Genomic DNA, 16,003 nt, shown 5'->3' with positions numbered 1-16,003 from the left:
TAAAAATCAAAGTTGTCCAAAATATGAATAGTAAAGTACTACTTATGTACTTTACGCCACTGGTTATAAGGTGATTTGTAAATCAGTCAGTCTTGACTGACCTTTAAAGTCGGCTGCAATAGAGCTCGCCAGTTTGTAATCCTAAAACCCTAAAATTAGTTACATCTGGTTCGTTCAGGCATTCAAATGACAAACATGTATGTGGAAAGAATTCATAAAGGTCATGTTAACCTCAGACATTATTTTCGGCATTTATCCCAAAACCCTATTCTTTCCTATTCATTTTCGCCATATGAATGGCTGAACGAACCAGAGGTAACTCATTTCTGGGTTGTAGGACTACAAGATGGCGATCTCTATGTCGAACAAGCCATTTGACTGTAATCAAGGGTCAAACACGCCGAAGCAAGGCACTGCTGAAAAACTACTTTACCCAGAAGCTCTTCGTCAATTTATGGCGGATTCTACAGTGCGTGGCTAGCTACTATCAAACTAGACAACAAAATGTAAGTAAATATGAACGATTTGCCGGTTTCATTGGGTCTCAGAGACAAAGTATTGACGTGGGAAGCTCGCTATTTTGGTCTCCTTTGCCAAGTTTGGTCCGTCACTGTAGTCTTAGCTCTAGTTAGCCAGCTTGCTATTTAGCTAGCTAGGAGTAGAACGTTGCAGAGATATGAGTGCAATTAATTTATTTGGCAGCCTAAATCAAATAAAATTTTATTTGTCACAGGCATCGTAAACAACAGGTCTAGACTAAGAGTGACATTCATACTTACGTGTCCTTTTTCAACAATGTAGTTAACAATTACTAATTTTGTGTAATTTCATACACAGTACTATACGTGATTTAACGTTACCTATTGCACTCAGTACTTGACTTATCACCTTTATCTTTAGCCAGCTATAATAGTACAACAGTTTCCTATGGCACTTGTGTGAATAACTATTCATTGATACGGCACATCTGCTTCCCAGCTAACGTTAGTGGGTAGAAGATGTTGCGCAGAAAGCCCACCCGTCTGGAGCTGAAGTTGGATGACACGGAGGAGTTTGAGAGTGTCAAGAAAGAGCTCGAGGTGAGCAGCCACACCATCATGAATACTCTCTATCGTATTTGCAGGTATAAAATACTATCTAATTAGTGTATGAACAATGCAGTCCCTATTATCTTTGCAAGAAAAGTTTGATGATTAGCACAACTTCCATGTGTCTAACTACCACCCACACTTATTTCCTCTTTTAGAGTCGGAAGAAACAGCGAGATGAGGTGGATGTTGTTGGCGTGGCGATGTCGAGTGACATGGTGGGGGCCGGTAGTGGAACAGGGGATGGGAAGACACGGGAACAGATGATCAATGAGAGAATAGGCTACAAGCCCCACCCTAAACCCAACACCTTGCCATCGCTCTTTGGAAACCTGCAATTTTAGGTTCCTAACGGACACATTAGAGACCGCTAAAATGGTTGGCCTCTCCAGCATTGGTGTGTGGTTGGCACCGTGACTGTGCTCTTGACATGGTCAGGGGTATTTGTTTACCTGAGAAGTATCTCTACAAAGAAACGTGTACTTTGAGGATCATATTGCATTCATAAGTCTAAAGTAATGTTGCTGCATTTACCTGAAAAGTTAGGACCTGGATGCAAAGGGTGGCCTTTTGTACAATGTAATGTTTGATGGGAGGGGTCATGTACAGTGGTTTCCCTCCTTTATTACAAACATCCAGACTTGGTAGCATCCGTGGAGAGATGGATTAATTGAATGGACTTTAACTAAATCAGTCATTACTTACAATGGTATGCTTGTACTTTTATTTGCCTTCACGGCCACATTATGTCAAGGACAGGAGACTGCAACAGATTTGAACAAATACAGTTCTTGAATGATACCATTTATTACTTGTTTTCTCTAAAAAGATTACAGCACTATAAATATGTAAAACTATACAGACATGTTCACACTGATGCTGCGCTGGAGTGGTGGTCAGATTCCCACTTGTTTTTGGCCAATTTACTTCAACACTCCATTTGTACAGTAGACTATAATATATCCTCTTTATACATGATCCCACATGGTAAGGCAGAAACGGTTATATGTTCAAGTATATACTAATGTCCCTGGCTTTATAGTAATGTAATGAGAACACGTGGCTGTTAAATCCAGTTATAGCAACTGGGAATTTGATCTCCAAACCAGGCACAACACAATGTCACTCAGGCAACTGATAAACATTTACTACAGTCATTTATCTCAAATGGGAAAAAAAGTATACCATTAAGAAACTAAAAAGAAATACCTAAAAGTGAAATATTTTCTCTTTTAGGTCTACTTCATCAACCTTCTGTCAAAGTATGTACTGTCTGTAGTGTGTGGCCTAAGCACCGATGGGTCACAGAGTAGTGCAGAAATCATGTGTTACTAGGCCAGTCTGGGAAAGCACTAGATCCAGCCTCCTTCTTTCCCAGAGTTATCTGCTTGTCCTTGGGACCTGAGCACTTGCTCCAATAAGGACACTAGTATCCATGTTGTGTTGACATGCGTTACTTTAAGCCTATTGAATGAACACACCAAAATTTACTCCCAAATTATAGCGGGGAATCCCACTTCATGAAGTGATAAAGTTAACCCTTTTTAGGTTGAGGTTTTTAGGGACCTCCTTATGTGCTCAGATTAGACCCAGTAATCTGTTCAACATGAATTTGTTTCTTGAAACAAGCAAATGAAAGATTTGGCCAGCAACAATATATGGTAGTGAAGATTTAGAAAGGCAGACACTTGAATTTAGATGTGAAATGATCTTCGTTGGAGTTGATACTAGCAGTAGGTTTGTTTGACATGTACATATATTTCTATTTACATTGGCTTCTTAAATGTGCAAGAGCCAATTTTTATTGTACATTTATGGGTCAGATCAAGCCTACTCTTAATACTCTTTAAGTGAAGCGTTATTTGTAAATACTGATTTTTAAAAATTAATAATCTATCCAAAATGGAACATTGCATAGCAGTGTGTATCATGAGGGTTTTAAGGGTCGTCATATAATCACGTGACAAGAACAAACTTCTTTAAAATGGTGCTGGCGCTTATCAGTAGAATATGGGGGTCCTGTCTACAGTTGGCCTAGGCTGTCACATGTTTTCCTCCTTTTAAGGCAAAGGGTTTACTAAGGCTCAGTTATACAGCCAATCTCAAGTATGACCTTTGACTCCTGTTGTGAGACACTGATTATGTAAGGCCCCCATCAGACTGTCAGATGAAATGCAGAGGACTTTGCTTCAGAATGCTTCAACTAGGACCCAGCATTGTTCCCTGGTCAGGAGATACTCTAGGCCCTATTAATATAACTACTCACTACTTGTACCAGCACACTGTTCTTCAAAGAGAAAGTGGTTGTAAATGCCCTGTGTGAGCAGAAAACCCTAGGTCCGACGCTGTAAGGATGAACGTGCACCGATTGTTGCGCAATAATAAAAATACTTATTGAGAATGGCACGACTGGGGGAAGAGTGAACATTCAGCTCTTTTGACAGAGACGTGGAGATTGAAACAGGAGGCGTAAGAATTTGGAATACCAACATCGTGTTACGGTGACACGGGTAGTCTTCTAGAGCTACCAATAGGACAGACGGTCACAAATGTAAAAGCTCATGGTCATAATTCAGATTTACCATCAAGCTTTAGTGTGACAAAGTGAACTGTCCAAATGTGATACATGCAACAAAAACTGGATGCATGATGATGGGGATTGAAAGGAGAATGCCTGTATGGATGTTTAACGTGTGTGGTAGGATGAATAGACCAGTTGGGGGTGTCAGTGACAGTGTTCGGTGATGTCAACAACCACAGCCTTTTTCCAGCTGAATAAGAAGTATCCCACCCCGGCCCCCGCTGCCACGGCGATGCACAGGTAAGCGTTGTAGGTCATGAAGACCAACATAAGGAAGTAGCTGACCATCACCTGGATGATGTGTAACACCGTCTGCAGCAAGTGGGACAGACTCAGCATCCGCTGGCTGCAGGAGACAGAGAAGGAAACAGGAATATTGAGAGAGTCATGTTTTCAATCAATTCATTCACAGCACTCTCCAAGTAGGGTGTTCATTTTTATTTTTTTATTTCACCTTTATTTAACCAGGTGGCTACTTGGACATTTTTTAAATTCCTGTTAGGGCTACAACATTCCTCACAAACAGTAAGGCAGGGCAGCAGGTAGCCTAGTGGTTAGAGCATTGGGCCAGTCTACAAGTGCGTCTCAGGGAGAGTTGGGATATGCAAAAAACACATTTACAATTCACACGTGTATTAATACACCAGGGCTACTGGCTCCACATTACCTTGTAGTAGGACATTTTGAAGCCTTATAATAATTTGGTGGGTGCTTATTTGGCCCATTTCACATATGTACACGTGTGTCTCAGGGAGAGTTGGGATATGCATATTTTCGCATGTGTGAAATGGGACGAATAAGCACCCACCAAATTATTATAAAGCTTCAAAATGTCCTACTACAAGGTAATGTGGAGCCAGTAGCCCTTTTTTGCTGCCATGTATAGAAGTCTCACATTTGGGGTATAAATCGGAACACTTCACTGCAGTACTGTGTGCCCGTTTAGTGAGGAGGCCTGTTGCATATTTGTTCTCACTCACCCTACAGTCTTGTGGGTCTCCATGAGCATGGTACCGTCTGCTCCCGGGACAGGCATGGAGTTATAGCGCACGTTGACCTGGTTCCTCCTCAACAGGAACTCCCTGCCGATCTTCAGCCCCTCGTAGAGCACAGCTAGCAGGAAACAACCAATGAAGGCCCCTGCCATCTCTGAGAAGAGACATGATTGAGATGTTAATGTTGGTTAGATATTCACCATCTTTTGGGGGACAATATTGAACCGTTAATGGTCATAAAATACTTTTTGCACTACATTTCAAGTTTACAAATGCATCCTGGAAAACACACACACTCTTACCTCCAGGTGTGTTGATGACAAGACCGGCAAACAGCAGCTCCACGTTTGTGTAGCCAAAGTAGAAGGTCATTTGCTTCAGAAGAGGAATAGAAAACAAATTGTGTCACACACCTACAGAGCCAAGCGGTTTACAGTGATTCAGCTCACACACAGTAGAGAAATGTCAAACAGGCCGTTTGAATTAAGAGAGTTTAAAAACATTAATCTTAAATCAGATTTGCTACTTTGGTGGTAGAAAGTGCACTGACAGGGTGCCAAGCCTAAGTAAATCCCACACTGTAACAGAGAGAAATTAGTGTGTGATATATTTTTTGGAGTGCCAGGCCCACTCACCATCATCATTCCTCCTGCATGGTGTACTGCTCCATCCCCATGGGAGTCTGTCCCCGAGGGAGGAGCCATGGTGCCGTGGTCGTGGTGATCATGGTGCATGTCCATGTTCATCTGTACTGTAGGACTGCTAGAACCAGGAAATACAGAGACAAAATACACAGTCACACACACTTCACACCTCCACACAGACTCATTTGTCCACGACAGGTGGCTTTTGTGGTAGATATTTGGCGGTGCCAGAGGTGTTCAGAAAATTATTGTGAAGCCAAGACGGAAACTGACATCAAGCCAAAAATAAACAAACCCCACCCCAAAATGTTCACTAAAAATAAATTAGGCACTGAGCATATTTAAGGTCTGCTGTGCCCAAACTTGAACATTGTGAAAATTCGGTGCAACTTCCAACACACATTTACTGTTAACACAGAGTACCCGCTTTAAATTACAGTTTTAACAGTGGCCAAGTAGACTACTGTGACTATTTGATCATAATGTAGTGCTACCAGAGTGGCCTACCATTGAAAACAATGGAGAAAATGCATCCCGTAACATTTTAACATGGAAATAGCAGTTCTATCATTCACCCTTCAGTAGCAGCCAATGTGGTGTGTTCAATGTAGGCCTAAATTCCTTGAGATTTATGTAAAAAAACAAACATGCAAGGCTTGACATTAACCTGTTTATCCACTTGTCCAATAGACAAGGAGGTGACTGAAAATGTGTTGTTTGACACAAGAAACCACTTTACAAAATAAAATGCATTATTATGCCCATTCCATTATTACAGAGAATCTGACAAATTATGCTACCTGCTGCCTATAGAGTACCAGAGTAGAGTAGAGTAGAGTCATAATACCCATAAAACCTTGCGGTCAAACAAGGAAATGGGTCTAATCGTTTTTCCACCATTAATTTTTCCTATAGGGGATTTTAGAAACACTTAAAATAAGGGCCGCGTTTCATGTAGGCTTACCCTGGCATGACGTTTTGATAACTATGTAAATCTCGCTAGGACAAGGTGATTTATATCAACCTAGTTCCCTGTATTTACCACCCAAAATTGAAATGCTAATAAGCTGCTAATGTGGCTATAATAAAGAACCCCAAATGCCATGATCTGGCTGCGACAGCCTGATTCGAGGCAAAGGTAAGAACCTCTGGATTAACTATGTAAAGTTAGCTACATTTTGTAATTAATAAATTGGCTACATTTCTTTAACAGTACAATTCTGTGAACTCTTGTGCAAGTTTTAAATTGACACAATACCTGTTAGCAAAGGTGTCAGCTAGAGATGACGTGCAGGAGCTTGTAGGGATATGTAGTCTTGCATTGCATGATGTCTACTTTGATGCTAATTAGCATTTTCGGAAGTAAATATAGATGAATATATTATTAAAAAAGTCCCCCTTGTCCTAGAGAGATTGACATGGTTATCAAAACATCATGCCAGGGTAAGCCTACATGAAACACAGCCCTTATTTCAAGTCAAGTTAAATCTCGTGCTTCTCTCTGTAGGCTGTATTTCTTCTGTGCAGCACCCACACAGCTTAGAGGCAACACTGCCCCACCCTTAGCAGCACAGTGTAGGACTCCTGCTTATTATCGTCCAGGAAAAATGCATAGTGTGTAATCTTTTCCAGGTGTAGGCCTGCACGTCGAATTTAGTTCCTCTCAAACTAAACTTTCCAGGTTTGTAAGGACACCGTTCCGTGTTTGACTCGGTGAGCTTAAAGAGGAATGAAGTGTGTAATCACTCAGAATTGGAGTATCCTGGTCCTTGGCTTGGCACCGTGCCACTAGCCTGAGGACAAGCCCCAGATCCTCTCTAATGCTCCTTGGTTAGCACCGATTAAAAAGTTAGGAGGACCGTAATTAAACGAGTCAGTCAAAGTCTCCAAAGTACCCAGTGTTATTGCTATGGAGAGACGGTGATGGTGTGATTCAGCTGAGAGGTGTTTTAACCATGAACCTCCACGTACTGTACTGAACCCACTAGTGGCCAGGGTCAATTGTAAATGCTGATTGAAACGGTCTTCTTGGACATCAAGTACGTGCAAAGGGAAGCAGAGTACCCAGACCATAAACGTTTATAGGTCAAGAGAATGATTACAGCGTTGCCATTTTGTAATCGAGTTATTGATAACGAAATTACAATAGTTAGACTAATTATAGTTGCGTTTGTTGGATCTGAAGAGTACCTAAATTGAGGAAAGAAAAGACACATACTAGGCTACAGATAGAACAACATGGTCCCAAGAACTGTGAAGACAGTTCGGACCAGTGTATGCCAAGGCTATTTCATACACGGCTTCAGGTTAAATCTAAATCTACTAGACATGTCACCTTGAAAATCACCTTCACTCCCTACTTAAGAAAGAGCGCAATCATTCGAAGAGGAAGAATTAGCCACTTGAGTCGAGAGCACCATCAGGACCCTTACTAATCTAATGTCTAAACAACCCAAGGCCACATCCGTAAAAACTGCCTTTATAACACAATAAATGCCCACTTAAAATGGACAATGTCAATTAATTAGAGAAACACAAGATATATGAAAAAGGTCTGGAACACCCAGAGGGGGAAATCAATGACATCAGCGGACAAGGAAAAACAGACATCGAGAATCTAAATGAAGACAAAAAACCACATCTTTTAAACTGCTGGTTTCCAGTCAAAACATCTGTTGCCTCATTGTTCTGCTCTGCTTGACTCAGTTACTACCACAGTGAGAAGTTAGCCATTACACAAATGTACAGTGCCTTCGGAAAGTATTCAGACCCCTTGACTTTTCCACTTTGTTACGTTACAGCCTTATTCTAAAACTGATTTAAAAAAGAATTCTCAGCAATCTACACACAATACCCCATAATGACAAAGTGTAAAAATGTTTGCAGAAATGTTTGCAAATGTATAAAATAAAATAAAATAAAAAATCAGGAATACCTTATTTACATACACTACCGTTCAAAAGTTTGGGGGTGACTTAGAAATGCATGTTTTTGAAAGAAAAGATAATTTTTTGTCCATTAAAATAACATTAAATTAATCAGAAATACAGTGTATACATTAATGTTGTAAATGACTATTGTAACTGGGAAAGGCTGATTTTTAATGGAATATCTACATAGGCGTACAGAGGCCCATTATCAGCATCCATCACTCCTGTGTTCCAATGGCACGTTGTGTTTATCTAATCAAGTTTATCATCATTTTGCAATTATCATCATTTTGCAATTATGTTAGCACAGCTGAAAACTGTTGTGCTAATTAAAGAAGCAATAAAACTGGCCTTCTTTAGACTAGTTGAGTATCTGGAGCATCAGCATTTGTGGGTTTGATTACAGGCTCAAAATGGCCAGAAACAAAGATCTTTCTTCTGAAACTCGTCAGTCTATTCTTGTTCTAAGAAATGAAGGCTATTCCATGCGAGAAACTGCCAAGAAACTGAAGATCTCATACAACGCGGTGTACTACCCCCTTCACAGAACAGGGCAAACTGGCTTTAACCAGAATAGAAAGAGTGGGAGGCCCCGGTGCACGAGGACAAGTACATTAGTGTCTAGTTTGAGAAACAGATGCCTCAAGTCCTCAACTGGCAGCTTCATTAAATAGTACCCGCAAAACACCAGTCTCAACATCAACAGTGAAGAGGCAACTCTGGGATGCTGGCCTTCTAGGCAGAGTTCCTCTGTCCAGTGTGTGTTCTTTTGCCCGTCTTAATCTTTTATTTGTATTGACCAGTCTGAGATATGGCTTTTTCTTTGCAACTCTGCTTCTCAAACTAGACACTAATGTACTTGTCCTCGTGCTCAGTTGTGCACCGGGGCCTTCCACTCCTAGGCAATTAAGGTCACAGTTACGAAAACTTAGGACCCTAAAGAGGCCTTTCAACTGACTCTGAAAAACACAAAAAAAAAGATGCCCAGGGTCCCTGCTCATTTGCGTGAATGTGCCTTAGGCATGCTGCAAGGAGGCATGAGGACTGCAGATGTGGCAGACCACATGTAACAACACCTGCACAGGATCGGTACATCTGAACATCACACCTGCGGGACAGGTATAGGATGGCAACAATAACTGCCCGAGTTACACCAGGAACGCACAATCCCTCCATCAGTGCTCAGACTGTCCGCAATAGGCTGAGAGAGGCTGGATTGAGAGCTTGTAGGCCTGTTGTAAGGCAGGTCCTCCCCTGGCAACAACGTTGCCTATGGGCACAAACCCACCGTCGCTGGACCAGACAAGACTGGCAAAAAGTGCTCTTCACTGACGAGTCGCGGTTTTGTGTCACCAGGGGTCACTGTCGGATTTGAGTTTATCATCGAAGGAATGAGCGTTACACCGAGGCCTGTAGTCTGGAGCGCGATCGATTTGGAGTTAGAGGGTCCGTCATGGTCTGGGGCGGTGTGTCACAGCATCATCGGACTGAGCTTGTTGTCATTGCAGGCGATCTCAACGCTATGTGTTACAGGGAAGACATCCTCCTCCCTCATGTGGTACCCTTCCTGCAGGCTCATCCTGACATGACCCTCCAGCATGACAATGCCACCAGCCATACTGCTCGTTCTGTGCATGATTTCCTGCAAGACAGGAATGTCAGTGGTCTGCCATGGCCAGCAAAGAGCCCGGATCTCAATCCCATTGAGCACATCTGGAAACTTGCAGGTGCCTTGGTGGAAGAGTAGGGTAACATCTCACAGCAAAAACAGGCAAATCTGGTGCAGTCCATGAGGAGGAGATGCCCTGCAGTACTTAATGCAGCTGGTGGCCACACCTGAAAGTGACTGTTACTTTTGATTTTGACCCCCCCTTTGTTCAGGGACACATTATTCCTTTTATTGTAGTCACATGTCTGTGGAACTTGTTCAGTTTATGTCTCAGTTGTTAAATCTTATGTTCATTCAAATATTTACACATGTTAAGTTTGCTGAAAATAAACGCAGTTGACAGTGAGAGGATGTTTCTTTTTTTGCTGAGTTTATATGGAGGATACAACCATCCCAGCTCTGCAGATTTTGCTGCAAAGAGAATCATTAGATAATTTATTTTGGTACTGCCCATATGTAGCTTGTTTTTGGTTGCAGGTTCAGGAATGGCTGGTGGAAAAAAATCACAACATTTACTTAAATCTATCTTTGCAAATAGCACTGCTGAGTGACTTGAAAAGCCATGGTCAGTCGATCAGTAATATAATAGTACTTTTAGTAAAGGTGTTCATCTTTCATTTAGAATCTGTGGAAACTTGAGAATAGAAAGGTTCAGAACTTTTGGGAAACAGCACAGCAGAAATAAGTCAAGACTGGATTGTTTTTAGGGGTTGAGGGTGGCTGAAGGATGAAAGAAAATTAAAAAAGTGAACCAATATAAAATGTACTGTGTCCGTAAAATGTATTTAGTATGTATAAGCTGGAAGTAGATGCCTAAGTATAGTTGTCCTTGGTTTACTCCAATTGGGGGAGGGAAGGGTTAGGGTAAAATAAATAAAAATATATAAATGTAAAAAAAATATTTTGGGGGGGGATTGGAAATTATGACAAAAATGACATTGATAGAACCCAGCATCTATCTGCAAAATTAAAGCTGATCTAGTCCCTTCAATAAAAAAACAACGGTGATCACCATATAGATGTGACTCACATTAGAAACGACTGCTCTCAAAGTACTATGGATAAAAGCCTAAACCCTGCATATATTTGCTTACTTGGTTGAGCTATACATAAAAACAGGAAACATACAATTAACAGAGTCCATGCTTTTTCCCCAGAACAGTCAGACTGTTTGGAGCATGCAGAAGTAAAAACAGCTGAAATACATTTCATAAAAGGAACAAGTATATTATTAAATGGTAGCCTAAACATTCTTGATTCGATAATTTATATGAAATAGTTTCATTCCAGATAAAATCTCACCCAATTTTAAAACTTACCCAAATGTCTCACCACATTAAAACTTACCCAAATGTCTCTGTTACAGCCAAATCAATGACAAGATACTTGTCAATATGTGTGTGTTCATGCAACCTATCAATGCGTACAGGTGTGTAGTCTGATCCTGTGTGTGCTCTCCTGCTTGAGTCTGGGAAAGTGACTGTGTGTTGTGCAATAAGCTGCTCTCTCTCATGACTGCCCTCCTCATGTGACTGTTCATCTGCCTCTCATTTCCTCTGATCCAGCCAATCACATGGGTTCCCCCCCCCCCATGAGGAAAAGAGCCATTTCAAGAGCAAATACTTTAAAACACATCCAAAACATACCCTACAAGTGCTGGACAAAACATACATTAGCTGACGAAATAATGGGATGTCCACTCACTTATTTGTTTGCTGCTCAGACAATCTTTTATATTTGATAAAACTGTCCTTTGACCAGACAAACAGTCAGGACCAAACAGTGTAGGCTTGTGTTCATCAGTGTTTGGTAAAAGCCACATAAGCTAGCCTATACAGTAACACAAGAACACTTTCCTGATCAAAATAATTGATCATGAACTGAATGCTGATGCATAGAACACAACTAATAATGCAATTTCCTGTGCTTGGGTCCATGTACAGGGAATTGTTAATCATTAGACTTTATGGCGACCAATCGGGGACAAAGATAAAGGATAATGGATACACTGCAGCGAAGAATACAATGCCTTTAGAAAGTATAGACACCCCTTGACTTTTTCCAGATTTTGTTGTGTTACAAAGCGGGATTAAAATTGATTTAATTGCAATTTTTGGTCAACGATCTACATAAAATACTCTGTAATGTCAAAGTGGAAGAAAAATACGAGGCATTGAAAAACCTCCCTGGTCTTTGTGGTTGAATCTGTGCTAGAAATTCACAACTCGATTGAGGGGCCTTACAGATACTTGTATGTGGGAGAGATCGTTCAAAAATCAAATTAACCACTATTATTGAACACAGAATGAGTCCATGCAACTTATGTGATTTGTTAACCAACTTTTGTACTCCTGAACTTATTTAGGCTTGCAATAACAACGGGGTTGAATACTTAATGACCCAAGACATTTTAGCTTTCCATTTTTTTAATCAATTTTGAAAATGTTCTACAAACAAAATTCCACTGAATATGAGGTATTGTGTGTAGATCAGTAACACAACACCTCAACTTTAAGCAATGTAACAACAAAATGTCGGAAAAAGTTTTTATTTTTTATTTTACCAGGCAAGTCAGTTTAGCATAAATTCTTATTTTCAAAGACGTCCTAGGAACAGTGGGTTAACTGCCATGTTCAGGGGCAGAACGACAGATTTTTAACTTGTCAGCTCAGGGATTTAATCTTGCAACCTTTCGGTTACAAGTCCAACGCTCTAACCACTAGGCTACCTGCTGCCAAATTGTTTCTGAAGGCACTGTACATGTAATGTACTCGCACCTTTAGTCTAAAATGAGTTATAGTGTGACTGTGATAGAACAGTCTGACCTCCAGCCTTGTGGAACATGACGTAAAAGTGCATGTCAAGTCAAGGCCGACGTAGGCCTATTATATGAAAGCCAAAGGCGCTGATAAAACGGGCTCATAATAATCCTCACCAAAGATTAAAGTGACTGAAGCAATGACGAAATGTTCAGTAAAAAGCACAATGTACAAAATTACGGAAAGGAAAATAGCATCAACAACTGCTGACCAACAAAACATTCCATGATTGTGCAACTCAAACATTGTGATTAGAGGTCAGAGGTGATGATTACTCAGTGAAGCCTACTATTTACTCAACAGTTTGTGCGCACACGTGCGTGTGTGTGCGTGTGTGTGTGTGTGTGTGTGTGTGTGTTTGTGTACTGTAGCTTTGTTCAGAGAGCGAGATTAACTTTCTTCAGCTCTTGCCTTTAGTAAAAGCTGCATCCTCAAGTTCAGCACCTTGATGGAACAAAGACACACTGAGTAGAGAAGACACTGTTCAAAACCATTCTCTCTCTGTGTCTGTCAATGTGGCAACATGCCATTTGGAAAGGCCCGCCTAATTCACTAATCACTTCAGTGGACAGTAAAGATAACCCTTGACCTGCAATTTGAAAGTGTGCAATTAATCAGTCTTATCTAAATAAATACTGTAAGATATCACCATCAATGACCCTAACTGGCATCACATGATCATGTAGACCTAAGCCTAATCCTTTCACATTTAACAGTACACCACTGACCTAATTTTGCTACATAATTGCCAGACTTTAAAACACATTCCTAATGAATGCACAAGACCCACTACCTGATGCAAATACAGTACAGTAAAGGGTACACAGGCTAGTTAAGAGTGTACAATGGCAAAGTTAGCCTACTTTCCGACTTTTAAAACAAGATGGTACAGAACAATACAGGTTGAGGTACAATAACCAAAAGGTTGTCAATTCATACTTGAATTTCTCCATTAGATTCTGATCACGTACTCATCAATCCATCTTTGATTTACAGGTGTTGTTTAAGCCTTGTTTTATTTTACCTGTCATGTCTGTGTTATCAATCCACTGCTTTCCATTCATGGAATGTTGTTTGTGACTAGGGTTGGGCAGTCACCAGATTTGCATACCGTTCCTGTAGCATCCCGGGGTATACTGTATTACTGGCAGTGGACACAAGGGGCGCTATTACTTTTCAAGTGTAAAAAAACAAATTTAGGCTGCAGGGATCTTGATCGAGGAGGGGATTGATTTTCTCTACTGTAACTATGACGCCATTTCAATCAACAACCAAGATCAGAACAATTACTAACAATCCACTTCAACTTTTAAGGTGGTCAGTTAAGCTTGGCAGAGGTCAGACAAGCTGTATTCAAATACACTTGGTCCCTGCTGCCTTCATCATCAACTAGCCTAAGTATAAGTCTGTCTGTAAAGTAAGCCGGTTGTTGAGAATGAGAACCCTTACCAGGCAAACAAGGTTCAGTCATGTAGGAGTGATGCCAAAGGGAAGGAGGGCCAACTACAGCAGCATAGCTGGAGGACAGCCTGGCCCATTGGATACTGTCACTGTCCTCCTGATACATAAAGACAATTGGGCACTGTTTCACTCAGACCCACTCATAAACATTCCTCCCATTCACATATCTGGGAGTAAATGAAAATATAACAGTCAGTTAATTATGAGTGACCCTGTTATCCCCAGAGCAGTCGAATTGAGAGTGAGATCCAAAAGATGCGAAAAGCAGATCTTTAAAACAGCATATAAAGCGCATAGATTTTTGTGCATTGGGGTTCAAGTCATGTGGCAGAGTTTGCCGTGGCTGTTGAGTGCCACTCAATAGCAGACTTCCCACAATAAGATCAGTGAGCACCGGCCATTTAAGAGATACAAGTTCCATACATTTCTTGTGGTTGACCAGCCTCGACCATTTTTTGATGTACTTTTGGATTGACATAAATAATGACCACCAGGCCATGGAACTTTCTGGCTCTAGAGGCTCACTTTTTTCTCTGTTATAAAGGGGATAACTGTGACAGGTAATGTTTTCAAAGCTGTAAATGGCTGTGAAAAGAGTCTATAAATGGACAGCAGTACAATTGGTTCTGTTTCAGCATCATCATCATCAATGCTCAAGATAATGCTCTGAAAAGGCTGCAATTGAAATACCTTGAAAAAAATATTATTATGCATATTTGTAGGTTAATTCCTAGTTGTGGAATAGGTATGACATTGGAATAGGGAATATTGCATGTTTGTGCTTTATGACAAGTTAATGAGCATGACAATGTGATAGATATTGATTGCTTACTTGTTTCGCAATATGAGAGTATGATGCAAAAGAGCAAAGTAAAACCTTGAGGTAGTGGAGAGAGACTAAGATCAATGAGTCTTTGGCAACAAATTAGAATTTTGTGTACTGTAACTGTGTAGCAAATACAAAAGCCAAGTATTTCTCAACAATAACTGACCGTCTGAATAGTAGAATTATAGTCAAAGGCTAGAAATCTGTTTTGTTGGCAGCTAACTTGCTGTATGGGTTTGTCTTTAAAAAAAATGTGTGTGTGTATATATATAAATGGGATCTCGAACATATGCACATTTGTTTGAAATTGTGAGATGGCTCAAGTTGCAAAATAACAAAACACGACTTTGCTAACTAATGAATTAGATAGTCGCTGTACTTGCTAGCCAACTAGCTTATCTAGTAGCTACAGAGGTCAAACAAGTCCAAAAGAACGACACAGTTTAACTTAGTCTGGGAAAGCACGCACGCGCTTACCTCACAATATAGATAACACGGTGCCAGCAACGTCGACAGTACAGTACGTTTAGAAACGCTGTGGTTCCACCGTGATTTTCTTGGGCCAAGATAACTCACAACCTAATCATTAACTATGAGCTCTCAAATGAACATCCAGACTCCCGTTTATTCTACTGGCAAAACGCCGACAAAACAGCAAGCTGACATTTGACAATGCAGGAAAATGTAGACGTAGCACGGATGTTTTCATGTAGTAGCTTATCAGGCGACCCGTTCAGGGTAGGCACTTCCGCCGTCACATGGCAGCTTGTAAGCCTACATAACGCCTTAAAACATCCCCTGTGTGTATTTTACATTTAATGTAGCCCTCAAAATACCACCGAATGTAATTTTTTATTCACAGATATTCTCAGAAAATGTATGTATTTTCGTGGTGGTCTCTTCACTGGCTGGGTTGGATGGCAACCTGGTCTCAGAGTATTTCGTATTATTCTGTATGTAAATCCGAGGCACTCCATTTAGCCTATGTTA

At 40.7% G+C, this 16,003-nt stretch overlaps 2 protein-coding genes across 4 annotated transcripts; one reads left to right on the top strand and one right to left on the bottom strand.

Moving 5' to 3' along the window:
- Positions 1 to 335: 335 nt before the first annotated feature.
- Positions 336 to 1,889, top strand: LOC129863823 (anaphase-promoting complex subunit CDC26). The gene is made up of 3 exons (XM_055936108.1): positions 336 to 506; positions 979 to 1,079; positions 1,247 to 1,889. The coding sequence occupies exons 2-3, from the start codon at positions 999 to 1,001 to the stop codon at positions 1,430 to 1,432; spliced, it is 267 nt and encodes an 88-aa protein (XP_055792083.1). The 5' UTR covers positions 336 to 506; positions 979 to 998; the 3' UTR covers positions 1,433 to 1,889.
- On the bottom strand, positions 1,799 to 15,719 carry slc31a1 (solute carrier family 31 member 1). 3 transcript variants are annotated; one of them, XM_055936107.1, is made up of 5 exons: positions 15,491 to 15,719; positions 5,300 to 5,426; positions 4,967 to 5,039; positions 4,650 to 4,818; positions 1,799 to 4,015 (listed from the first exon to the last, which is right to left on the bottom strand). In XM_055936107.1, exons 2-5 carry the CDS (start codon positions 5,408 to 5,410, stop codon positions 3,814 to 3,816), a joined length of 555 nt encoding a protein of 184 aa, XP_055792082.1. In that variant the 5' UTR covers positions 5,411 to 5,426; positions 15,491 to 15,719; the 3' UTR covers positions 1,799 to 3,813. The 3 variants fall into 3 exon arrangements, with proteins under 3 accessions (XP_055792082.1, XP_055792080.1, XP_055792079.1); XM_055936105.1 differs by lacking the exon at positions 15,491 to 15,719 and adding an exon at positions 11,227 to 11,416; XM_055936104.1 differs by lacking the exon at positions 15,491 to 15,719 and adding an exon at positions 11,255 to 11,415.
- Positions 15,720 to 16,003: the final 284 nt, after the last annotated feature.

The sequence above is a fragment of the Salvelinus fontinalis genome, chromosome 10, assembly GCF_029448725.1.
Source record: "Salvelinus fontinalis isolate EN_2023a chromosome 10, ASM2944872v1, whole genome shotgun sequence".
In the NCBI taxonomy this organism is placed as follows: Eukaryota; Metazoa; Chordata; class Actinopteri; order Salmoniformes; family Salmonidae; genus Salvelinus; species Salvelinus fontinalis.
Note: the sequence above shows the minus strand (reverse complement) of the source record. Positions and strands in the feature narration are given on the sequence as shown.

Coding starts and splice junctions, on each gene's coding strand:
- LOC129863823 (XM_055936108.1), top strand. CDS start 999: ATGTTGCGCAGAAAGCCCACCCGTCTGGAGCTGAAGTTGGATGACACG. Junction 1,080..1,246: donor GTGTCAAGAAAGAGCTCGAG/GTGAGCAGCCAC, acceptor TTCCTCTTTTAG/AGTCGGAAGAAACAGCGAGA.
- slc31a1 (XM_055936107.1), bottom strand. CDS start 5,410: ATGAACATGGACATGCACCATGATCACCACGACCACGGCACCATGGCT. Junction 4,819..4,966: donor TGTCATCAACACACCTGGAG/GTAAGAGTGTGT, acceptor GTCTCTTCTCAG/AGATGGCAGGGGCCTTCATT. Junction 4,016..4,649: donor GAGACCCACAAGACTGTAGG/GTGAGTGAGAAC, acceptor TGTCTCCTGCAG/CCAGCGGATGCTGAGTCTGT.